Here is a 24,420-nt window from a genome sequence, read left to right as displayed (position 1 = left end):
TCTTTATTGGCACTCAGGCCACAGTGAGTAGAGCTGAGTGTATATATATATATATATATATATATCTTTTTTGTGTATTGATTCTCATCCCTGCCCTCCCCCCCCATACACCTTGGGATATAATACATATCCTAGGATTACCTGATAAAGTCATAAGGAAGGGGGGTTTTTTTTTTGGTCGGTTGTGAGGCTTGTACTCAGGGTCTGGGTGCTGTCCCAAGGCTTATACTTTACCACTTGAGCTATAGCTCCACTTCTGGCTTTTGGGCAGTTATTGAAGATAAGAGTCTCATGGACATTCTTACCCAGATTGGATTCGAACTCTGATCCTCATATCTCAGCTTTTTTTTTTTTTTTTGGTTGTTGGGCTAGAACTCTGGGCCTGGGCGCTGTCCCTCAGCTCTTCAGCTCAAGGCTAGTGTTCTACCACTGGAGCCATAGCATACTTCTGGCTTTTTCTGCTTAGGTAGTACTGAGAAATTGAACCCAGGGCCTCATGCATGCAAGGCAAGCACTCTACCACTGAGCCACCTTCCCAGCCCACATCTCAGCTTTTTTGAGTAGCTAGGATTATGGGCATGAGCACCTGGCTTGGTTGAGCCTTTTGATCCTTGAGTTCCTTGGTGACTTTCTTTCTAGGCCTTCTTTGGGTGGGCCTTTTCCCATGGTGTGTAATGTTTGCTTGTGACGAGCCATCTCTCTCTAGAGTGGGCTTTCTGGGTAGGCATCGTGCTGAACCGACAGACTGCTGAGCACGGCACTGTCACATGTTCCACATAAAGCAGTCGCTGCATAATTAATTAATATCACTGCTAGCAGTCATCGCTAACATTCCTTGTTCTTTTTGTGGAGAGCTGTCTTGAGGGCTACCTCTGGAACCCTAGTCCTTTTTCTCTTTTACTCTGTTTTGTGGCTACACTTTCTCATTTTTGTTCCTGGAACCTTGGACCACAATTTTCTTATGCTCCCTCCATAGCTGGGATTACACACATATGCTACCATGCCCAACACTTTGGACAAACTTATGAGAACATTGCTTTTTGTTTTTTTCACACATCAAGACTTTCATCTGTGATAAAAAAAAAGGGCCTGTAAAGAGGCTACCCAGATGTGTTTTAATCCCAGAACCACTAGAAAAGCAGTGGGAGGACCTGGGGGTGTGGAGGAGGAAGCAGGCACTGTGCATTTCTAGGTAGTCAGAGTGATTTACTGTCTAGCACATGTGAACAAAGGACTTGAGAAGAGCCGTGACTTCAAGCCACCAGAAAACTGTGACCATCTGGACCCCAGACCACGCAAGAGTGAGTAAGGACTGAGCGAGGCCCAGCGTGGTATATGCTCTGTCCCAGGACGGCAGACAGGCACATCCACCCAGATTCCACGGAGCCAAGAGCCGGGCCCGTTCTGACAAATTCCTGACAACTCTGCTTGGCGATGGAGCAGGGGCCAGGGCTGGTGTCACTCAGTCAGGAGGGAAGTTGTAGCTGCTTTGGAGAGAGGGAAGGAAAAGGCTGGAGAGGGGGCTGCAGGGGCTGCATGCTTAATTATATCTTCCTGTAAGTCTGCCATGTTTTTTGTTTTTTGTTTTTTTTGGTCGGTCGTGGGGCTTGAACTCGGCCTGTGCGCTGTCCCTCAGCTCTTCAGCTCAAGGCGAGCGCTCTACCATTTGGGCTACAGCGCCACTTCCGGTTTTCTGGTGATTTATTGGAGATAGGAGTCTCACGGTCTCTCCTGCCCAGGCTGGCTTTGAACCTCGATCCTCAGATCTCAGCCTCCTGAGTAGCTAGGATTACAAGCGTGAGCCACCAGCGCCCAGCTTGTCTGCCATGTTCTCTGCTTCAGGAGAAGCATAGAAACTTCTCAGGCTTCGGCAGCGCTGGTGGCTCACACCTGTAATTCTAGCTACTCAGAGAGCTGTGATATGAGGATTGCAGTTCAAAGCCAATCAGATTCTCAAGAGGCTGAGTCCTGAAGATCATGGTTTGAATCCAGCCTAGGCAGAAAACTCCATGAGACTACTGTTTTTTGTTTGTTGTTTGTTGTTTTTGTCAGTTGTGGGGCTTGAACACTGGGCCCGGGTGCTGTCCCTCAGCTCTTCAGCTCAAGGCAAGCGCTCTACCACATGAGCCACAGCACCACTTCTGGTTTTCTGAATGGCTTATTGGAGATAGGAGTGTCAGGGAGTTTCCTGACTGGGCTGGCTTTGAACCACCATCCTCAGATCTCAGCCTCCTGAGTAGCTAGGATTACAGGTGTGAGCCACCAACTCCGAGCAAGTCAATGATATTCTTATCTCCAGTTAATTACAAAAAGGCTGGAGGTGGATCTGTGGTTCCAGTGATTCAGTGTCAACCTTGCAAAAAACTATGGGACTGTGCTCAGGCCCTTAGTTCAAGCCCTAATACTAGCACACATAGAAAGAAAAATAAAGAAAAGGGAAGGGGAGGGGAGGGCAGGGAACAAAAGGGAAGGGAAAACTTCTCATGCCTAGATCTTCTTCTATATCCCTCCGAATATTGAGGCAATGTGCACTCCATAAACACTAGGCAGTCTTCAAAGGCCAGGAAAATAGGCAGAGAAATCACTCGCTACTCCTCAGTCCTGAGGGGGCAGCTCTGTATTTCACTTGTTTCTTGTTTTAATTTTCTAGAGATAGGTTTACAAAGATGGGGTTATGTTCTATAAACACACATTACCCTTTTCACTTAGCATAAGTCACCAATCTCACACCAGGCATGGTAGTACATGCCTCTAATCCCAATACTAGGGAGGCAGTGTGATCGTGAGTTTGAAGCCAGCCTGAACTATACAGCATGTTCAAACTAGCCTGAAATGTATAGCTCTTGACTCTCAAAATAACAAAACTTAAAAAGTAAGCCATGTTTTTATTGATGAGTATTCCTATCTTTTACCAAAAATAAAAATTTTTATTTACTGGATGCTGTGTGTGTGCGCACGCGCGTGTGTGCGTGCATGCATGCATGCGTGCGTGCGCGTGCCAGTACTAGGACTTGAACGAACTCAGGAACTTGGTATGAGCTCTCTCTCTTCTCTCTCTCTTTTTTCAAGACTGGCACTCTGCCACTTTCATTTTTATTTTTGGTGGTTAATCAGAAATCAGAGTCTCACAGACTTTCCTACCCAGGCTGGCTTTGAACTACAATCCTCAGATCTCAGCCTCCTAAGTAGCAAGGATTACAGGTGCAAGCCACCTGTGCCAACCTATTGCCTAAACTTTTGCCTCAAATAACCTGTATTCTCTGACCCACCCTAAACTGATTCAAGTTCTCTGTTGCTTCCCGTGTTGCCCCACCCAGGAAGTCCTATGAATTTGAAGACTTGCTGCAGACGTCCTCCGAGAGCAGGGTGGACTGGTATGCCCAGACTAAGCTGGGGCTCACACGCACCTTCTCTGAGGAGAACGTTTATGAGGACATTCTAGGTAAGAGGCCCAATGCCCATGTAGAAGCTCAGGATGGCTTCAGACCATGATGCTCAGGTCTCAGCCTCCTGAGTGGCTAGGATTCCAGGCGTGAGCCACCTGTACCCAGCTGCTTCCTCCGCTTATCGTCTCCTGGTTAGCTCCATTCTCAGTAGCAATGACAGGGCCTGCATGGGTCCCAGGACCACAAGTCTTTCCTCAAACCCATCACTGAGGCCGGATCTCCTCACAGGAGCTGAAGCCTACAGACCAGAAGTGGGGTTCATCTTGTGTGCCTACAAATAGGGAGACAGAGCCAACCCAATAGAAATCAGGCTGGTGGCTAGCCAAACAGTAAATATCCTGTAGGAACTAATGCAGAAGAGGCCAACATGGAGGCCTCCAGTCCCACATGAAGAAACTTGCCGGGTCCCTTACCCCATGCCTGTGGCCGCAGATCCACCAGTGAAGGAGAACCCTTACGAGGACATCGAGCTACATGGCCGCTGCCTGGGCAAGAAGTGTGTCCTCACCTTCCCCGTGTCTCCCACCTCTTCCATCCCAGACACATCTACCAAGGTATGAGCCTCCAGGGAGTGGGGATGGGTGGGGGAGGGACACAAAAGATGGCCCCCCGCACTCTGTGGGGGGCCTCATACTCTGCAGTTCCACACCCGCCTCCTGATGCTGTTCCTTCTCTACCTGACTGGTCTTCCCCTCTGTTTCTCCTGCACCCTGCCTGCTCAGTCAAGCCTTCTAAAATGCCATTGAGCTTCTGCCTTGTCTGGCCTCAAACCATGATCCTCCTGTCCTCAGCCACCTTCCAAATAGCTAAGAATACAGGTATGAACCCGGTGCTAGTGACTTACACCTGTAATCCTAGCTACTCACGAGAAAAAGATCTGAGGATCCCAGTTCAAAGCCAGCCTGTGCAAGAAAGTCAGTGAAACTCTCACTCCCACTTAACAAAAACTGAAAGTAGCTCAACCTTCAGCAAAAAAAACAAAAACAAAAACAAGAGACGGTGCCCAGGCACAGAATGCAAGCCTCAATATTGGTACCCAAAATAGAACCATAGATAGATAGAGAAGCAGGGACTCAGCAACACGGGACCCAGGCCTGCCACGGGAGGCTCGAATTGCAAGTCGCCCCTTTGTGCCCCTGTGGGGACAGTGCAATGGTTATGGGAAAGACCTGCTGCTGCCAGGCAGAGAAAAGCTTGTTCTGCTTCGAGAACAATCCAATCCAGTCAGAGATGCTGCCACCCCGAGCCTGCCATCCAGAGGCTGAATTTGGGGGGGAGGGGGAGGGCAGGGAGGAGGACAGGACACAGACTCATTGGCCAAGGCACCTGTGTGGTTGCCACTGATTCTTGCAGGCTGTCCGGGCCTCTGCGAGTCATCCTCCAGGCCCTGCATCTGCACACATCACTCTGCTCCCCCACATCTGGGTGTCTGGTTACCCCCGGTTCTAAGGGACAGCTGCAGACCCCACCACTTCCTCCATTCGGCTCATCAAATATTCACTGAACATCTGTCACAGCTGGGCTGCAGCTGGGGCCTCCAAGTAGCTGAAGCAGACTCTCTGTGTTCACCTCCCCTGCCAGTCAGTCCTGAGCCATCTTGGGGTGTTGATTTGCGTGATACAGGTGCACAGGGAGGGCGAGTTGGACAGAATCCCCTCAGACAGGAGCAGATCGGGGCAGGGGAGGAGGAGGAGGGAGGGGGAGGCAGGGGCAGGGTAGCAGGGATGGATGCTGAGCTTGTGAACCTAACTCTCCAGTTCCTGAAAAGGGACCTGCGTCTTCTCTTACTACTCTATCTAGTCCCGGCCTAGGGAATATGGCAAGAGCAATGAGATAAAGGAAACCTGAGCTGGTCTTAGATACTCTGTTTGTTGATGTTGTTGTTGTTTTACACATTGACCTCATTCAGGAAAGGAGAGTTGGTGAGCTAGGTGCTGGAGGCTCGAGCCTGTGATCCTAGCTACTCAGGAGGCTGAGGACTGTGGTGTGAAGCCAGCTCAGGCAGGAAAATCCATAAGACTCTCATCAGAAGTTGGAAGGGGCTATCACTCAAGTAGTAGAGAGCTAGCCTTGAGACAAAAGGCTCAAAAACAGCACTTAGGCCTAAGCTCAAGCCCCAAGACCACACAAGCGCAGACACACACACACACACACACACACACACACACACACACACGAGAATAAGTGTTAACTTGTCAGGGCTTTAGTCTGTTTCCCTCTGAGGAGCCACAGCACTTGTTTTCTTTTTTACTGTGATGCTCATACTGGGGCTTGAACTCAGGGCCGCTTGCACTCACACATCTTTTATGCTCAACACCAGCACACTACCACTTGCACCACATGTCTATTTCTGGCTTTTAGCTGATTAACAGGGGATAAGAATCTGGAGGATTTGTCTGCCCAGTCTGGCTTCAAATCATGATCCTCAGATCTTGGCCTCCTGAGTAGCAAAGATGACAGGCATGAGCCACCAGTGCCTGGCTCTCACGTCTGTGTTGAAGTCCTCCCTTTGAGCCATGAAGAGTCGGCTCAGGTGGTTTTGCTCTTTTTCAGTGAAGTCTGGTCTCAGGCTGTAACACAGACCAAGTGGTAATTTGCTATCCTGCCCCACACTTGCCAAGAAATTCCACCTCCCTCATAAACAATACCTGAGTATATGGTGATTTATGTGGTGTTCTGGGACATACCTAGAGCCCCGTTCTCCAGCAGCGTGACACTGGGCCATGCTGCCCACACACGGCTTGTGCCAGGCCTCTTGGCATTCTTTATGAAGTTGTGTGCCATGTTTTGATTTCGCCTCTTTTGTTCTTTCCTCTCACATCTTTTCATAGGTCAAATCTCCTTTAAGCAAACACTAATACAATCTAAATCTCTGATGAAAACAGATGCTTACCAGTTGCCAGTCGTTGGACAGACTGCAGTGTGGTGAAAGAATTAGGGCATTTCCTTGCATTTCACTGCAGATGGAGGCCTTTATTAAGAAGGCCGCCGCTCTTCCTTCAGAGTGGTCAGGATGCCAAGAGTGGCCAAACCTGGTTGGCTGTTCCTCTCCTGTACTAAGCCTCCTGTACTAAGCAATTTCTTTTTCCTTATGGAGCTAGCCATGACAACTGAGAGTCTTCAGTCCTAGAAATATCAACAAAGAAAAGGTTCTAAACTTATCACTACATACTACTTGAAACCAAACAAGAATGCAGAACTTGCTAGAACAAAATACACCTTTTCCCCGTCCCCCTCCCCCTCCCCCCCTTCGGTCGTGGGGCTTGAATTCCGGGCCTGGGCACTGTCCCTCAGCTCTTCAGCTCCAAGGCAAATGCTCTACCACTTGAGCCACAGCACCACTTCCAGTTTATGAGTGGTTAATTGGAGATAAGAGTCTCACAGGTACTTTCATGCCCAGGCTGACTTTGAACTGTGAACCTTACATCTCAGCCTCCTTCCTGAGTAGCTAGGATTACAGGTGTGACCCACTGGCACCTGGCTTAGACCATCTTTTTTTTTTTTTTTTGTGGTCATGGGGCCAGACCTCTGGGCCTGGGTGCTGTCCCTCGGCTCTTCAGCTCAAGGCTAACACTCTACCACTTGAGCCACAGTATCACTCTTCCCGCTTTTTCTGCTTATGTGATGCTGAGGAATTGAACCCAGGGCCTAATGCATGTTAGGCAAGCACTCTACCACTGAGCCACCTTCCCAGCCCCTTAGACCATCTTAAGAGAGTTTGACATGATAAATGTGGCCAGGCATCCATAAAAGTTTATATCTATACTAGCTACTCAGGAGGCTGAAATCTGAAGATTGTGGTCCAAAGCCAGCCTTGATAGGAAAATCCACAAGACTCATCTTCACTTAACCATCAAAGAATCCAGAAATAGAGCTGTACCTCAAGTGGTAGAGTGCTAGCTTTGAGCTGAAGAAGCTCAGGGACACCCTGAGTTCAAGCTCCAGGATTGGCATCAAAAAGACAAAAGAAATAGGATGTTGAGGCCTGGGGAAGAACAGGAAGCAGTTAACCCAAGGAGCCAGCCAGGGGCCTGGCTCGCCTTGGGTCTTACAACTCCCAGTAGCTGTGCCTTGTGCTCTCAGAAAGCCTCATCTCCAGAGCCAGGTGCGGGAGCCATGTGGCTTGCCACCTGTCTGAAGAGGGACTGGGTTGGGTTTACATTATTTATCACACCAAATTTCCACAAGGGGAGAGTAAGTGTCCGCTGAGCTTAGCGTGGACACACACTGTGTACCCCAGGAGCCCAGACCCGCCCCCCTTCTATCCCATGGTCTCACCGGGGCAGGCCCAGTTACCTCCAGCCTGTGTCTCCTTTGCCTGGATTTATTTACTCTCCTGTTCTTTTCCTCACATAAAGACATTGTCCAAACCGACTTTTTTCCGGCAAAATTCCGAGAGGAGGAATTTCAAGCTCCTGGACGCTAGGAAGCTGAGTCGGGATGGAACTGGGTCCCCTTCCAAAACCAGCCCCCCCTCCACGCCCAGCAGCCCCGACGACACCTTCTTTAACCTAGGAGACCAACAGAATGGCAGGAAGAAGAAGAAGATCCCCAAGGTAAGGCTTGCAGCCAACCACATGTCCCCAACTTCACACCCCTTTGCCCTCTGCAGTGGAAGCCAGGCAGAGACACCCCACACACACACACACCTCCATCCTGGACCCTCCAGGCCCCTCCCCTGTGGACCTTGTAAAGATGGGCCACTGACATGGGCTTTTCTCCTTGTGTCTAACAGCTGGTGTTGAGAATCAATGCCATTTATGAGGCCCGGAGAGGAAAGAAACGGGTCAAGAGGCTGTCCCAGTCCACAGAGAGCAACTCAGGAAAAGGTAGAAGCCCTGGGGACTCCATCCTTCCTCCCCCCAGCACCGGAAAACGTCCTTTCTAGACAAAATGGTCAGTGACAGCAGCTTAGCCTGGCTAGCGCATGCTCTCTGGCTCCTACTGCCCCAGCCTGCCCATGGCCCCAACTTTTCTGACTTGGACTCACAAAGCGCAGATGTCTTCCTGTAATATTTGATAAAGGAGCCATCTGGCCGGCGCTGGTGGCTCACGAGGGGCAGGAAAGTCTCTGACACTCTTTATCTCCAATAAACCACTAGAAAACTGGAAGTGGCGCTGTAGCTCAAGCAGTAGAGCACTAGCCTTGAGCTGAAGAGCTGAGGGACATGGCTGGGGAGGTGGCTCAGTGGTAGAGCGCTTGCCTTGCATGCATGAGGCCCTGGGTTCAATTCCTCAGCACCACATAAGCAGAAAATAAAGAAGCTGGAAATGGTGCTATGGCTCAAGTGGTAGAGCGCTAGCCTTGAGCTGAAGAGCTGAGGGACAGCGCCCAGACCCAGAGTTCAGGCCCCACGACCAGACCCAAAAAAAAAAAAAAAAGAACTGAGGGACAGCGCTCAGGCCCAGAGTTCAAGCCCCACAACCAACCAAAAAAAAAAGAGCCATATGACCTAGAATCCATTGAGTTGAACAGTGTGTCCATTACATTTAAACAGATGACAAGATACCCCCTCTGATCTAGGAATTCTGGATCCGTTTCTTGCACTTCAGCAACTCACATTTGCCTCTTTGTTCTTTTGGTTTAGTGACAGACGAGAACAGTGAGTCTGACAGCGACACAGAGGAGAAGCTGAAAGGTGAGAGGGCAGTTGGCATCAAGGTGCATGCGGGGATCAGAGGTCACACAGATAGATGCCCCCTCCTCCCTAGCTTGCGGGACAGACTTGTGCTGTCCAGGTTTGCTTGGCAAAGCACGAGTGTCTGAGAAGACACGGGGGCCCAGCGGGATGTAGGCAGGATGACAAGGCGCTGTTGCCCAGCCTCACAAAGCTGCAGAGATCCAAGGTGGCTGTGAGCAGAGCCAGCACCAGTGGCTCATACCCGTAATCTCCGTTCCAAAGCAGTCTGGGCAGATAAATCTGTGAGACTCTTACCTCCAATTAAAACCTAAAAAATGGAGCTGCTATTCAAGTGGGGTAGAGCACTAGCCTTAAGCAAAAGAAAAGGGACAGTAGCAGGCCCTGAGTTCAAGCCCCAGTACTAGGACACACACACACACACACAGTGTAACTAGAAAAGCTAAGAGACAGTAGCAGCCCCTGAGTTCAAGCCCCAGTACTAGGACACACACACACACACACACACACACACACACACACACACACACACACACACACACACACACACACACACACACACACACACACACACACACACACACACACACACACACACACACACACACAGTGTAACTGACCAATTGCTGTAGCCACCCTGTTCCCACACCTCTTAAAGGCAATCTCTTCAGACCTCAGGACCTCTGGCTGCTCACCCATCAGATGAACTTGTTGAAATCATTGGCCCCTCTTGGGGCCAATTAACCTTCAGCAATTCCAATCTAAACTTGTGAGTTTGATGCGATTTCTCAGACCTCGGAATTGCCTGCTCAGTGACCCTGCCCCGTTGCTCCCTGGGCCACCCCTAGCACCAAACAAGCCTACCGCCACTGTAGAAGGATGGGAGGGAGGCAAACCCGAGCTCTCCATTAGCCAGGGCTCTGCCAGTTGAGTCACATGGATGTTTACAAAGTTCCATCCCAAAAGCTGTGTGCTCTGGATTTTGTCGCCTCACAGACTGAAAGACAGCTTGAATGAGTGAGGGGAGGAGCCCAGGTGCCCACCCCCAAAGACCAGTGGAGGTGAGGCCTTGATCGGCCTTTGGCCTGGAGGCCAGACCACAAATCTGTGGCTCCTGCCGCCCCAGGTCCCCCACGCAAGCCTGAGGGGGTGCTCCTCCCAGGAGTTTGGCCATGGTCCCAAGCCAAGAATCTTCTACTAATTTGTGAGCTGTGGAGATACGCTGGAGAGGAGAGACAAGCCGTGGAGTGGGGATTACGCAACCTGGATGGCGCTGCGCAGCTCCACAGCAGCAGCAGAACCGCGTCAGGCCCTGGTGTGTCTCTGTGTCTTCCCCAGCTCACAGCCAGCGCCTGGTGAACGTGAAGTCCCGCCTGAAGCAGGCCCCTCGGTACCCACCTCCCGCCAGAGAGCTCCTGGAGTACCAGGAGAGGGAGCTGTTCGAGTACTTCGTGGTGGTGTCGCTGCACAGGAAGCAGGCGGGGGCCGCCTATGTGCCTGAGCTCACCCAGCAGTTCCCCCTAAAGGTAAGGGAGACCCCTGCCGGCTGCCGGGGGGGGGGGGGGGGCGGGGGAAGGATCATACACAAGAGGCAGCTTTTCCTTGTGTTGGTTGTTTTTGTGTCCTAGTACTAGGGTTTGAACTCATTTGGCTTTTCCATTCAGGGCTGGCTGGCGCTGTACCACTTGAGACACCTCTACTTCTGGCATTTTGCTGGTTAATTGGAGATATCTCAATCTTTTCTGTCAAGGCTGGCTTCAAATCTTGATCCTCAAATCTCAGTCTCCTAAATAGCTAAGATTATAGGTGTGAGCCACCAGCACCTGACTAAAGGCAGTTTCTTTTTTGTTGTTGTGGTTTTGGTTTTGGTTTTTTGGTCTTGGACTTGAACTCTAGGCCTGGGTGCTCTCCCAGAGCTCTTTTGCTTAAGGCTTTGAGCCACAGCTCCATTTCCAGTTTTTGGGTGGTTAATGGAAGATTAGAGCCTCATGGGGATTTTTCTGCCCAAACTGCCTCTGAGCCACAATCCTCAGTTCTCAGTCTCTTGAGTAGCTAGGATGATAGGTGTGAGTCACCGACACCTGGGTTTAGAGGCAGTTTTTTAAGATTGAAAACCATCAGATCAGTCTGTTCTGCCCCTCTGGATGCTCTCCTCATATTCCTCTTCATACACAAAATAAGCAAATCCTTGACTCTATATAAATCATCTCGAAACTGGACTTTAGTTCATGCAGGCTCTTAGTATGATCAATCTCATCCAGGAAGCTGAGATCTGAGAACCACAGTTCAAAGCCAGCCCAGACAGACAAATCCTCAAGAAGCCAGAAGTGGAAGTATGCCTCAAGCAGTAGAACACCAATTGTGAATGGAAAAGCCAAGTGAGATCTAGAGGCCCTGAGTTCAAGTCGTGGTCAGGAAAGAAGGAAAAGAGAGAAGGAAGGAAGGAGGAGGGAGGAAAGTGAAGGAAGGAGGGAGGGAAGGACAAAGGAGGGAAAAGGAAGAAAAAGAAAGACATCAGAGATTTCAGTGATTTTCCTTCCACATCTAACACTAGCTGTGTGATCAGGACAAATAACACACAGCAAGACATATTTCCTTTTCTGTGGAATAAGAGTCTGCATAAAGTCTAGGTCCCTTCATATCACACACTCAATGACTTCCATATTAGTGGGATTCTAGTGAAACATGATTTTCCTGTCTGTATTCACGATGAGTTTCTCTGGGCCCAGAGATGGGAAGACCAGCTGGGAACCCCAGTCCTCTAGATCCAAAAGCCTCCCTGATAACTTTTCCTGACAGAATGGAAGAGTTATATTTCAGATCACTAAGCATAGAGAATATTGCCCTGAAATATATAGTGTTGGGTTTAGTGGTGGTGGTGGTGGTTGGGTTGGGTTGGGATTTTTTGGTCCTGACTGTTAAGTTACATCTGCCCTGGGAGGAAAGGCTCCACAGACCAAACCCCAAATCCTCCCAAGGAAGGAGGCTGCAGAGAAAGTCACAGCTGTGGAAAGAGGGAAACATAATCTTTGCCAAACTCTGCCTCACTGTCTCATGCCGGGGTTTGTTCTCTAACCTTCTCTCACCTTTTTCCCTCCAGTTGGAAAGGTCTTTCAAGTTCGTGAGAGAGGCTGAGGACCAGCTGAAGGCTATTCCTCAGTTCTGTTTCCCAGACGCTAAGGACTGGAGTCCTGTCCAGCAGTTTACCAGGTATGGGCTGGCATCTCCCCTTCCCACACCCACAGACAAAGGGATGGTCATGGGCTGAGAATGTGGCTTACTGGTAGAGTGCTTGCCTAGCATGTATGAAGTCCTGGGTTCAATTCCTTAGGACCACATAAACAGGAAAACAAAACAAAACCAAAAAACAGAAGTAGCACTGTAGCTCAAGTGGTAGAATGCTAGTCTTGAGCAAAAGTTGTTCAGGGATAGTAGCTAGGCTCTGAGTTCAAGCCCCAGGACTGGAAAAAAAGACAAGGGAGAGGGCGGGAATCATAGCGGCAGACTCCACAAGACAGCCCTTGCATTAACCAGTCAGTCATGATGGGCCCCAGCCTAGGGGTTTTCGGCTTTTTCTGCTTATGTGGTGCTGAGGTATCGAACCCAGGGCTCATGCATGCAAGACAAGCACTTTACCACTGAGCCACCATCACAACCATCCAGGAGACTCTTATCTCCAATTAACCACCAGAAAACTGGAAGTGGCACTATGGCTCAAGGGTAGAACGCTAGCCTTGAGTTGAAGAGGGACAGCACCCAGGCCCAGAGTTCAAGCCCCACGACCACAAAAAAAAACAAATGAACAAACAAAAAACAACTTCTTCCTGGTTAGGCAGATTTATGAAGCGTGCTGCTCGGTCTGAGAGTGTGTGCTTCATAAGCTTCACTAAGGCAGTTCTTAGTCTGGGAAAAGTTAGGGAAATGTTGCCCATCATCCATCCTCACCATGATCTTGAAATACTGGGCTCAGTTTGCATTCCTATTACCCCACGTTGAATTCAACCTTTGACTGACCTCAGCAGGCTACATATGCTCTTTTAGGAACACCAGGTCCTGTGGAATTCCCCCAGCAGTCTTACATTGACAGTAGAGATGGGCCGTTGGATTTGTTTAGCTTTGTAATGACTTTGTGTTTTTCCAACCACAGTGAAACATTCTCATTTGTCTTAACTGGAGAAGATGGGAGCCGAAGATTTGGATATTGCCGAAGACTGCTGGTTAGTACTGTCTGCTTCTCCATCAGTCAGAGCTCATAAAGAACAAAATCTAGCTTCCTAATCCCTTGAGACCATGTGGCACAAAAACAAAATAGCCAGTGTAGCAGGTTGGCTAATATAGTTAAAAATGCACCAGAGGGCTGGGCGCCTATGGCTCATGCCTATAATAATAGCTACTCAGGAGGCTGAGATCTGAGGATCGCGGTTGAAAGCCAGCCTGGGCAGGAAAGTCTATGAGATTCTTATCTCCAATAAACCACTAGAAAACCAGAAGTGGCGCTGTGGCTCAGGCGTAGAGCGCTCACCTTGAGCTGAAAAGCACAGGGACAGCGCCGAAGCCCACAGTTCAAGCCCCACAACCAAAAAAAAAAAAAAAATGCACAGAAGGGCTGGGAAGGTGGCTCAGTGGTAGAGTGCTTGCCTTGCGTGCATGAGGTTCTGGATTCAATTCCTCAGCACCATATAAGCAGAAAAAGACGAAGTGACACTGAGGGACAGCACCCAGGCCAGAGTTCAGGCCCTACAACCCACCCAAAAAAAAAAAAAATGCACAGGAGCAGGGCACTGGTGATTCACATCTTCACATCTGTAATCCTAGCTGCTTGGGTGGCTGAGATCTGAGGATCACCTTTCAAAGCCAGCCTAGACAGGGAAGTGTCTGTGAGACTCTTATCTCCAATTAACTACCAGAAAACCAGAAGTAGCTCTGTAGCTCAAAATGCTAGAGCACTAGCCTTGAGCTAAAGAACTTAAGGACAGAGCCCAGGCCCAGAGTTCAAGCCCCAGCACCAAAAAAAAAAAAAAAAAAAGGCAAAAATGTCAGGTGCTAGTGGCTTATGTCTATAATCCTAGCTACTCCAGAAGCTGACAGACCAGCAATTAACCACCAAAAAACTGGACATGTAACTGTGGCTCAAGTGATAGAGCACTACCCTTGAGAATAAAAAGCTCAGGGACAGTGCCCAAACCTCAGGACCAGCATACACATGGGCACGCACGCGCACACACAGGTTCTCTCTGTATATGTGTGTGTGTGTGTGTGTAGATATATATGTATATCTACACACACACACACACACACATATGCATACACATTTCTGTGTGTGTAGCTGTATAATCAGTATATATGTAGAGAAAGTCAGGCATAGCAATTAATATATCTCTATAATCTTAGTTACTTCGGAGGCTGAAGCCAGCAGATCAGCAGTTTGAGGCCAGCATGGACAATATAGTGAAGCTTATTACTTCAAAAAAAGGAAAAACAAAGCTAGTCACTGATGGCTCATCCCTATAATCCTAGCTACTCAGGAGGCTGACATCTGAGACCATGGTTCAAAGCCAGCCCAGGCAGGAAATTCCATGAGGCTTACCTCCAGTTAATCACCAAAATGGCAGCTGATGGGAAGAAAAGCAGTTTTGAGGCCCTAGAATTGATGGCACAGTGGCTTTTGTTCTATAAGGAGGGAAGGATTGTCCTCTCTGTGTTGGTGTTCACAAGGTTGTTAGGTTCTGTTCTGACCTTATCTGATCAGATTACCCATCTACTATCAGCTCAACGGTCATCTGGCTCTCAAAGATTCCGTGTTACTTAGTCACCAACTGCGACTCACATCTTAAATTTTCCTGCCAACTGGCCACCTTCTCCTTAGATGTCCCTTACTGTGTCAAATGAAATTGAGATCTGGGCGGTCTCATGTACTTTCCTGCCTGGGCTGGCTTCAAACCACAATCCTCAGATCTCAGCCTCCTGAGTTGCTAGAATTACAGACATGAGCCACTAGTACCCAACTAGAACCTACATTTTTTTTTTTTGGGGGGGGGGATCCAGTCGTGTGGCCTGAACTCTGGGCCTGGGCGCTGTCCCTCAGCTCTTTGGCTCAAGGCTAGCGCTCTACCACTTGAGCCACAGCACCACTTCCGACTTTTTTCTTTTTGCTTATGTGGTGCTGAAGAATCGAACCCAGGGCCTCATGCATGCATGGCAAGCACTCTACCACTGATCCACCTTCCCAGCCCGGAACCTACATTTTTTTAGCCACAATCACTGGCAAATCTTTAGAGATAACAAATCTTTTTCTACTGAGAGTTTGAATTATGAAAATAAGCTAGAAAACATGAGGAATCAGTACTATATTTTTTTTTTTTTGGTCGGTCGTGGGGCTTGAACTCTGGGCTTGGGCACTGTCCCTGAGCTCTTCAGCTCAAGGCGAGCACTCTACCACTTGAGCTACAGCGCCACTTCTGGTTTTCTAATGATTTATTGGAGATAAGAGTCTCACGGACTTTCCTGATCAGGCTGGCTTTGAACGGAGATCCTCAGATCTCAGCCTCCTGAGTAGCTAGGATTACAGACATGAGCCACTGGTGCCTGGCTTTTTCAATACTATTTTATTTATTTATTTATTTATTTATTTTTGTTTTTGTTTTTGGGTCCGGTAGTGGGCCTGAACTCTGGGCCTGGGCGCTGTCCTTCAGCTCTTCAGCTCAAGGCTAGTGCTCTACCACCTGAGCCACAGCGCCACTTCCGGCTTTTTTCTTTTTGCTTATGTGGTGCTGGGGAATCGAACCCAGGGCCTCAAGCATGCAAGGCAAGCGCTCTACCACTGAGCCACCTTCCCAGCCCCGTCAATACTATTTTTTTTAATGTGTGTGTCAGTACTGTGGCTTGAACTCAGAGTTCTCGTTCAGCTTTTTTTATTCAACTGACAACTCTACCACTTGAGTCATACTTCATTTTACCATTTTACTGGTTAATTGAAGATATAGATGAAGACTTTTCTGCTCAGGCTGGCTTTGAACCAAGATACTTTTTTTTTTTTTGGTCTGTCATGGGGCTTGAACTCTGGCCCTGGGCACTGTCCCTTAGCTCTTCAGCTCAAGGCTAGCACTCTACCACTTGAACCACAGCACCACATCCAGTTTTCTGATAGTTAATTGGAGATAAGAGTCTCACAGGGACTTTTCTGCCCAGGCTGGCTTTGAACTGCAATTTTCAGATCTCAACCTCCAGAGTAGCTAGGATTACAGGTGTGAGCCACCAGTGCCTGGCCAGGATATTTTTAAGTTAGGATTTTCAAGTAACTTTAAAGTATTGAGAATGATTTTGGATTTTCATTTGAAGACGAGTTAAAAAATAAGTTTCCAAAAAGACCTTCTGCATGATTTCTCATTTGGAATCATCATTGTAATAAGCATTTGATCTCAGAATAGCTCCTTAGAATGACCTACAGTAACATGGACTAATCAGCTAATGGCTGATTAGCTATGTATATAATTGCCTTAATTTGGGCCTTCAGGAGAAGATGTGCTTTCCAACTATAAAACTGGAGGGGCTGGGAAGATGGCTCAGTGGTAGAGTGCTTGCCTTGCATGCCTGAGGTCCTGGGTTCGATTCCTCAGCACCACATAAGAAAAAAGAAAAAAGCCGGAAATGGTGCTATGGTTCAAGTGGTAGAGCGCTAGCATTGAGCTGAAGAGCTGAGAGACAGTGCCCAGGCCCAGAGTTCAGGCCCCACGACCAGACCCAAAAAAAAAAACCAAAAACTGGAGTATTTCTAAGTATTTACCATATAGGGTTTTAAAAAGCTATGGTGTATGGAAATATCTGTTATAGACTCAAAAGCATTTGGAGCTAAGCATGGTGGTACATGGTTGTAATCCCAGCACTCAGGAGGCCAAGGCAGGAAGATTGAGAATTCAAGGCCATCCTGGGCTACGTATTGCAATCCTGCCTGAAAAGAAAGGAAAAGAGAAACGAAAAGCTTGCCAGCTCTTTCCTTCACTGAGGCTGTTAGCATTCACATTGCATTTGTGTTTCTCTTCCAAAAGCCTGGGGGCAGAGGGAAACGCCTTCCTGAAGTTTACTGCATCGTGAGCCGGCTGGGCTGCTTCAGCCTCTTTTCAAAGGTGAGAATTTGGGCCCGGAAAAAGGGATGGGGGAAAGAAAGTGGACAAGGGGTTGGGAAGGTGGCTCAGTGGTAGAGTGCTTTGCTTTGCATGCATGAGGCCCTGGGTTTGATTCCTCAGCACTACATAAGCAGAAAAAGCCGGAAATAGCGCTATGGCTCAAGTGGCAGAGCACTGGCCTTGAGCTGAAGAGCTCAGGGACAGCGCCCAGGCCCAGAGTTCAAGCCCCACGAAAAAAAAGGTAGACAAGTCCATGAGATTCTTCTCTAATTAAACAAAAAAAAAAAAAAAAACTGGATTGGAGCTGTGACTCAAGTGATAAGAATACCAGCCTTGAGCAAAAAAGCTAAAGAACAGAGCTCAGGCCCTGAGTTCAAGTCCTAGTACCATTTTTAAAAAATTCCCAGCCAGGAGCTGGTGGCTCACGCCTGTAATCCTAGCTACTCAGGAGGCTGAGATCTGAGGATCTCGGTTCAAAGCCAGCCTGGCCAGGAAAGTCCCTGAGTCTCTTATCTCCAATAAACCACTAGAAAACCGGAGGCAGTGCTGTGGCTCAAGTGGTAGAGCGCTTGCCCTGAGCTGAAGAGCGCAGGGACAGCGCCCAAGCCCAAGGTTCAAGCCCCATGACTGACCAAAAAAAAATATAAGTAAATAAATAAATAAATTCCCAAGGGGCTGGAAGGTGGCTCAGTTGTAGAATGCTTGCCTTGCATGCATGAGGCCCTGGGTTTGATTCATCAGCACCACATAAGCAGAAAAGGCCGGAAGTGGAGCTGTGGCTTAAGTGGTAAAGTGCTAGCCTTGAGCTGAAGAGCTAAGGGACAGCGCCCAGGCCCAAAGTTCAGGCCCCACAACCAACCAAAAAAAAAAAATCCCAAATGGGGATCAGTGGCTCATGCCTATAATCCTAGCTACTCAGGAGTCTGAGATCTGAGGATCACAGTTCAAAGTCCGTGAGACTCACAGCTCCAGTTAACCAGAAAAAAAAAACCAGAAGTGGATCTAGAGTGGTAGAGCACCAGCCTTGAGTGAAAAAAGCTCAGGAACAGCCCTAGGGCCCTGAGTAGATTCCCCACATCTACTGTGGATAAATATAACTCAGAACTTCATAAGAACTCCAGAAAAAAAAAATCTACCTCCTGTCCACCCTCCTCACTTCAGTGGTAATCATAGCATTGGTTGGTTGGTTCCAAGGTCTGCAAAAGTACATGTCACTGCTCAGGCCAGTGTTTAGCATGGGCTTGGTTGAAGGTGGACTTGGCTATGGGCTGCAGGTTTGGTGGGAGAATGCCTGGAGGAACGCAGCCCTCCAGGAGGCAGTGCCCCAGCGTGTCATGTCACACACACACACACACACACACACACACGCACGCACGCATGCACGCACGCACGCACGCACGCTGACGTTCTTAGCTGGGGCTGACCCCATATGTCCCGGGTAGCTTTCTGATCGAGGCTGTATTTGAGGAGCTTAATGTGTCTAACAGAGACCCCTCCACCACAGTTGTTCAGAACCAGAGCTCCAGCCCCCTGATCCCTGTATTCCTCCTATGGGAGGAGGATGGCCCAATGGCAAATCATATTTTAGAACAGAAAGGAGTCATGAAACAGAAGAGCAGTTCTCGGGAGTAGCCATTATTCTTGCTCCTACAATGCTATGTAACAACCCAAAGCAGCCCCCACAGGTGTGCAGGTGGGCCAGGTGTGGCTCAGATGTCTGGGCTCACAGGTGTTTAAAGTAGTCCCGGCTTGGCTGACCTCAACTGTCTGGTCTCTGAAAGCACCATCCCAGAGAACCATGGGGACACACAGCCCCGTACAGAGAAAGGAGTTTTTAATATCCACAAGGGGCTGACAGGCTCGCTGTCTTGGGATGGGGAGCGGCAGCCTGTCCTTGAGAAGGAGATTTAGTTATATAGTGCCAGGGAGGCTGAGGGCAGGAATTTTTGCTAAAAGCAGGAGATACTCCACAGCTGGACAGACCTGAGCGAGCAACATTCCAGTGATGCGGCCGGAGGCTAGAGATACCTGTAGTTTCAGGAATGGGGTGGAGGCTAACAATTATGGCCAGACCTGACTTGGTCACCCAATTTCGGGGAAAGAGCAGAGGACCTAAGATGGAGGCAATCAAACCAAAATGGGGGGGGGGGGGGGACACGCTAGCAGTCTCTGCTTAAGGCTCAGGCCAGGGTCCAGCCTGTGCATTCCTCATTCGCAGTGAGCTGGCGCATGCGTGTTTCCTCCATGACAGAGGCCACGAGGGCAAACCCAAGTGTGAAAGTCAGGCCTAGAACCACAGCTGGCCCGCCATCACCCTGCGTCATTCTCTCCATCTGGTATCTGCCTCCCTGCTTCCCTAGGCAGGCTTCATTTTTCTCCTAATTTCCCCTGCAATTCTTTTTGCCTTTTCTTTTCCTTCTTTTTGTGCCAGGACTGGGGCTTGCCCTGCAGGCCTCTTGCACTCTTGCTCAGCGTTTTTACTCCAGGCCAGCACTCCCCCACGTGAGCCTTTACTTCCCAAACTTTCTGCCGCTCTTCTTATTTCAGCCTCCTGTGTAGCTAGAATTACAGATGTAAGCCGCTAGCATCCGCGCTTCTTTTTACCTTTTGTCATATTATTTTCTTTTTCTTCCTCTGGTATAAAATATCGATGCTGCAAAATTGAGCATTTTAACTAGTTTAGAGGCATGCAGCACGTTCACCGCCGGACAGCATCACAGTACGCATGTGCAGAAGGTTTATCCCCACACAGGAGGCCTCCACCCACTAGACATGCGCGCTCACAGCCTCCATCCCACCTCTGCCTCCATGAATTCCATGCCTCCAGGAATGGCCCAGAAGGCAGGTGGCGTACTGCTTGCCCTTGGCTGACGGAGGGTGGCTCAGCCGAGCTCCTGGTGTCACCTTTGCAGATCTTGGACGAGGTGGAAAAGAGACGCGGCATCTCCCCGGCCCTGGTGCAGCCCCTCATGAGGAGTGTTATGGAAGCGCCTTTCCCAGCCCTGGGCAAAACCATCCTCGTCAAGAACTTCTTACCAGGCTCAGGGACTGAGGTAAGCCGCCCGACTCCTTCCCCAGGGAGTCAAGTCCCAGCAGGGATAGCATGATTCTCAAGGCCCATCAAATTCACCCTGCTCCTTGGGTGAGTCCAGAACTTGAAGTTAAGGCCCAGGCACTGTCCCTTATCTTTTTCACTCAACCACTTGATGTCTGGCTTTTGGGTGGCCAAGTAGAGATGCGTCTCATGGAGCCAGGAACCAGTGGCTCAAGCCTGTAATCCTAGCTACTCAGGAGGATAAGATCTGAGGATCATGGTTCAAAGCCAGCCCAGGCAGGAAAGTCATGAGACTCTTATCTGCAATTAACCACCAGAAAACCAGAAGTGGTGCTCTGGCTCAAGTGGTAGAGTGCTAGCCTTGAGCTGAAGAGCTCAGGGACAGTGCCCAGGCCTAGAGTTCAAGCCCCATGATGAACAAAAAAAAAGAAGAAGAAGATGTGTGCACACTGTACATAAAAGCTGAAAAGATACTGCAGAAAATATATATTTCAGAGCTGGGCACCAGTGGCTCACACTTGCAATCTTAGCTACTTAGGAGGCTGAGCCCAGGAAGGAAAATTTGTGACTCATCTCCCATTACCCAAAAGTCAGAAGTAGAGCAGTGGCTCAAGTGGTAAAGCACTAGCCTTGAGCACAAAAAAGTTCAGGGACACCATATAGGTCCTGAGTTCAGGCCTCAAGACCAGCACACACAGAAAGAAAGGGCAGGAGGGAGGGAAGGAAGGAAGGAGAGAGAGAGAGGGGAAGAGATTTGAATGAGGGGGGAGGCTGGACTTCTAGAAGAAGAGCCTTGGAAGGGCTGCTTGCATCTGCTCAGGAGTTCTGGCAGGTAGACCCCCCCTAGGAGATAGTTATTTTCATTTTAGAACTGTCCCTGCAGGGGTGCAGGCACCAGCCACCTGTGTTGGGTCAGCCGGCCTCTTCCCTTCCTGCTAGCCAGATGTCTTCCATCAAGCATCAGGCATTTGCTTCCTTCCAAATACACCCACTTCCCAGCCTCCAGCCTTCTGCTCCCCACTCCTGCTCCCTCTGTCTTCTTTCCTACCTCTTCCCCTCCCCTCCAGTGGGGTCCCATGTCCCCTGCTGAGGACCTCAGAGCCCCAGGAACTGTGCCACGTGGGACAGGCCTGCCAAGGGGGTGATCTTCCCCTCATGGCTACCCCTGTTCCCTGACAGGTGATTGAGCTGTGCCGCCCACTGGACTCCCGGCTCGAACACGTGGACTTTGAATCTCTCTTCTCCTCCCTCAGCATCCGCCACTTGGTCTGTGTATTTGCCTCCCTGCTGCTGGAAAGGAGGGTCATCTTCATCGCCGACAAGCTCAGGTACTTGGCTACTGCTGCGTAAGCATGTGAGTGGTCCTGGGTACAGCAGGTGACTCCCTAGGGCAGGCGTGAGTGACAGCTGAGGCAGGTGTAAGGCCCGCCCATCGTGGACTGTGAGGTAGGCCTGAACTTCCAGGCACCAACCACCTCTCAGGTACTTAGCTAGGTCCTCATGGGTTCTGCTGTGCATGAGGCACTCTGTTATATTCAGGAGACATAAATACACAGCCGTCCCCCAAAGTTCTCAGCCAAGCAGGGTGCCTGGGAAGTAAAAGGACTACCTAGTGCCGTGTGAGATGGATGGAGGGGGGCTGGGAAGGTGGCTCAGTGGTAGAGCGCTTGCCTTGCATGCATGAGGCCCTGGGTTCCATTCCTCAGCACCACATTAGCAGAAAAAGCTGGAAGTGGCATTGTGGCTCAAGTGGTAGAGCGCGAGCCTTGAGCTGAAGAGCTGAGGCACAGCGCCCAGGCCCAGAGTTCAGGCCCATGACCAGCAAAAAACAAACACACACACAAAAAAAAGAGATTGACAGAGGGTACTCGTCCCCAGGGAAAGTGATTTCTGACTGTCACTAAGCGTGAGACTAAGTAAAGAGGGCACTCACTGGTGGCTCACGCCTGTAATCTTAGCTATTCAGGAGGCTGAGATCTGAGGATCATGCTTCAAAGCCAGCCCGGGCAGGAAAGTCCATGAGATTCTTATCTCCAATAAACCACTAGAAAACCGGAAGTGGCGCTGTGGCTCAAGCGGTAGAGCGCTCGCCTTGAGCTGAAGAGCGCAGGGACAGCGCCCAAGCCCAGAGTTCAAGCCCCATGTCCGACAAAAAAAAAAAGTATGTTGCACGTTGCAGGTAAATGGAGCCACCTGTGCAGGGGCAAGGAGGCAGGGTGGGGTGGGCAGCAAGGGGAGTGCATTACCCCCAGAATCTGGGCTGGAGCTCCCTGAGCTAGCATGGAGAGAAAGGGGAGGCATGCAGAGGGGACAGGACAGCTCAGGGAAAGGCCACGGGCCCCACAGGGCAAACTTCACCAAGGCATCCCTCTCCCCATGTTGTTAAACTGAATCTCACACCTCACACACTCGCTGCCCAGTAAGATGCCAGCACGTGCCATGGTCACATTTATGAAAATGCACCAGGCCCTGGTGGCTCACACTTGTCATCCTAGCTTCTTAGGAGGCTGAGATGTAGAGGATTAAACAGAGATCCAACAGGCTCTGTCCCCCAAATACACAGGGGTGGGGGGAACAGGCCAGAGGCACCAACTGAGAGCCAGCAAACCAAGCAAGCACAAGGTTTAGACCCTGGTACAGGAAGCAGGACGAGGCGGGAGAAGACGACAGCATCCGCAGATGGGGATTCGGGATTTGGGTTTATTCCCAACTTCTAGCATTTCAAACAATTGAGTCAGCCAGGCACCAGTGGCTCTCGCCTGTAATCGTCGCTAACTCAGGAGGCTGAGATCTGAGAATCACACTTCAAAGCCAGCCCCAGGCAGGCAAGTCTCCTTCTTAGAACTCAGGGCTCAAGAAGGGCTAAGGCATGGGAGCCACCACCAGGCTGAAGCAGAGACCACCTGAGAAGCTCGTGTGGGAAGAAAACACGCCAGACACATAATGAAGGAGAACCATCTGGGTTTGGAGAGGAAATAGGACTCTGAGCTGTAGAACACAGGAGGGAGGGAGAAGGGGCCGAGGGATGGAAGGCATGGCATGGATCCAGGTGGGATTCAATGGCGTGGGGCCAGGGTGGGGGTGGGGGGTGCCTGGAGAAGTGGCACGCAGCCCATGGCTCCCTGTAACCATCTGGTCCCCTTGATGGCGCTCCCCCCCCCCCCCCCACCCCCGCCCCCTCCCTGTGGCTGAGTTCCCTAGTGACTTTTAAATGCCACAGTATTGTGCTCCCTGTGTACTTTGGTCAACTCAGGAAGCAGACTCTCTTCAGCCTGCAGCTGGTGCAGGGCGCTGGGCAGCACTCCAAGCATGCTGGGCGCTGGGGAATTGAGACACAGAGTTCTCAAGATTGGGGCTTTGGAAGCTGGGGATGAGTAATAACCCTTCAGTGACCAGGATTGAATTTCGCCAGGTCTCTGGAAACTGTCTGGGTTCTGTGGAAGGCCCACTCTGCCCCCTCCTTAGCCCCCAAGCTCTTGGTTCTCAGGATTGGGTTTTGTGAGGGGGGAAATAATTTCAGAAAGGCATAGAGAAGAAAAGTACAAGGAGAGCCGGGCGCCGGTGGCTCACGCCTGTCATCCTAGCTACTCAGGAGGCTGAGAGCTGAGCATCACGGTTCAAAGCCAGCCCGGGCAGGAAAGTCCCTGAGACTCTTATCTCCAATTACTCACCAGAAAACCGGAAATGGCACTGTGGCTCAAGTGGTAGAGTGCTTTCCTTCAGCTGAAGAGTGCAGGGGCAGCGCCTAAGCCCCACGTTCAAGCCCATGGCTGACACAAAAAAAAAAAAGAAGAAGAAGAAAAGTACAAGGAGGCATGTGTAGTGACACACACCTGTAATTCTAGCTGCTCAGGAGGTAGAGGTAGGAGGATCACAGTCCAAGGTATGGACAAAAGTGAGAAACCCTGCTGGAGAAGAAGTAAAAAACTAAAAAGCAAAAAGATTGGGGTTTGGCTCACGTGGTAGAATGTTTGCAAGCATGAGACCCTGAGTTCAAACCTTAGTACTGTCAAAAAAATTTTTTTAAATAAAGTGAAAGGCCAAAAGAATAAACCAAGAATCTGCCAAGCCTGGGCCAGGACCTATGAGACTTGTTTCAGGGGTGAAGGTGTGTGGCTGGAGTAGAGCTGGTTAACTAGGGAATGGCCCCCTTAGGA

General features: G+C 49.8%; 1 protein-coding gene across 1 annotated transcript in view; it reads left to right on the top strand.

Annotated features, from left to right (window-relative positions):
• Positions 1 to 24,420, top strand: part of Dennd2a (DENN domain containing 2A) — a 74,283-nt gene that overhangs the window by 35,488 nt on the left and 14,375 nt on the right. The window contains exons 4-14 of the mRNA XM_042677259.1: positions 3,318 to 3,442; positions 3,879 to 4,000; positions 7,805 to 8,002; positions 8,182 to 8,275; positions 9,035 to 9,085; positions 10,424 to 10,611; positions 12,186 to 12,295; positions 13,233 to 13,302; positions 17,131 to 17,208; positions 20,121 to 20,261; positions 21,443 to 21,591. Coding sequence (XP_042533193.1) covers positions 3,318 to 3,442; positions 3,879 to 4,000; positions 7,805 to 8,002; positions 8,182 to 8,275; positions 9,035 to 9,085; positions 10,424 to 10,611; positions 12,186 to 12,295; positions 13,233 to 13,302; positions 17,131 to 17,208; positions 20,121 to 20,261; positions 21,443 to 21,591 — 1,326 coding nt within the window. The remainder of the gene's footprint in view (positions 1 to 3,317; positions 3,443 to 3,878; positions 4,001 to 7,804; positions 8,003 to 8,181; positions 8,276 to 9,034; positions 9,086 to 10,423; positions 10,612 to 12,185; positions 12,296 to 13,232; positions 13,303 to 17,130; positions 17,209 to 20,120; positions 20,262 to 21,442; positions 21,592 to 24,420) is intronic.

The sequence above is a fragment of the Dipodomys spectabilis genome, unplaced genomic scaffold (genome assembly GCF_019054845.1).
Source record: "Dipodomys spectabilis isolate Male_0828 unplaced genomic scaffold, ASM1905484v1 ptg000034l, whole genome shotgun sequence".
NCBI lineage: Eukaryota > Metazoa > Chordata > Mammalia > Rodentia > Heteromyidae > Dipodomys > Dipodomys spectabilis.
The sequence above is the reverse complement of the archived record's forward strand: the minus strand, read 5'-3'. Positions and strand labels throughout refer to the sequence as shown.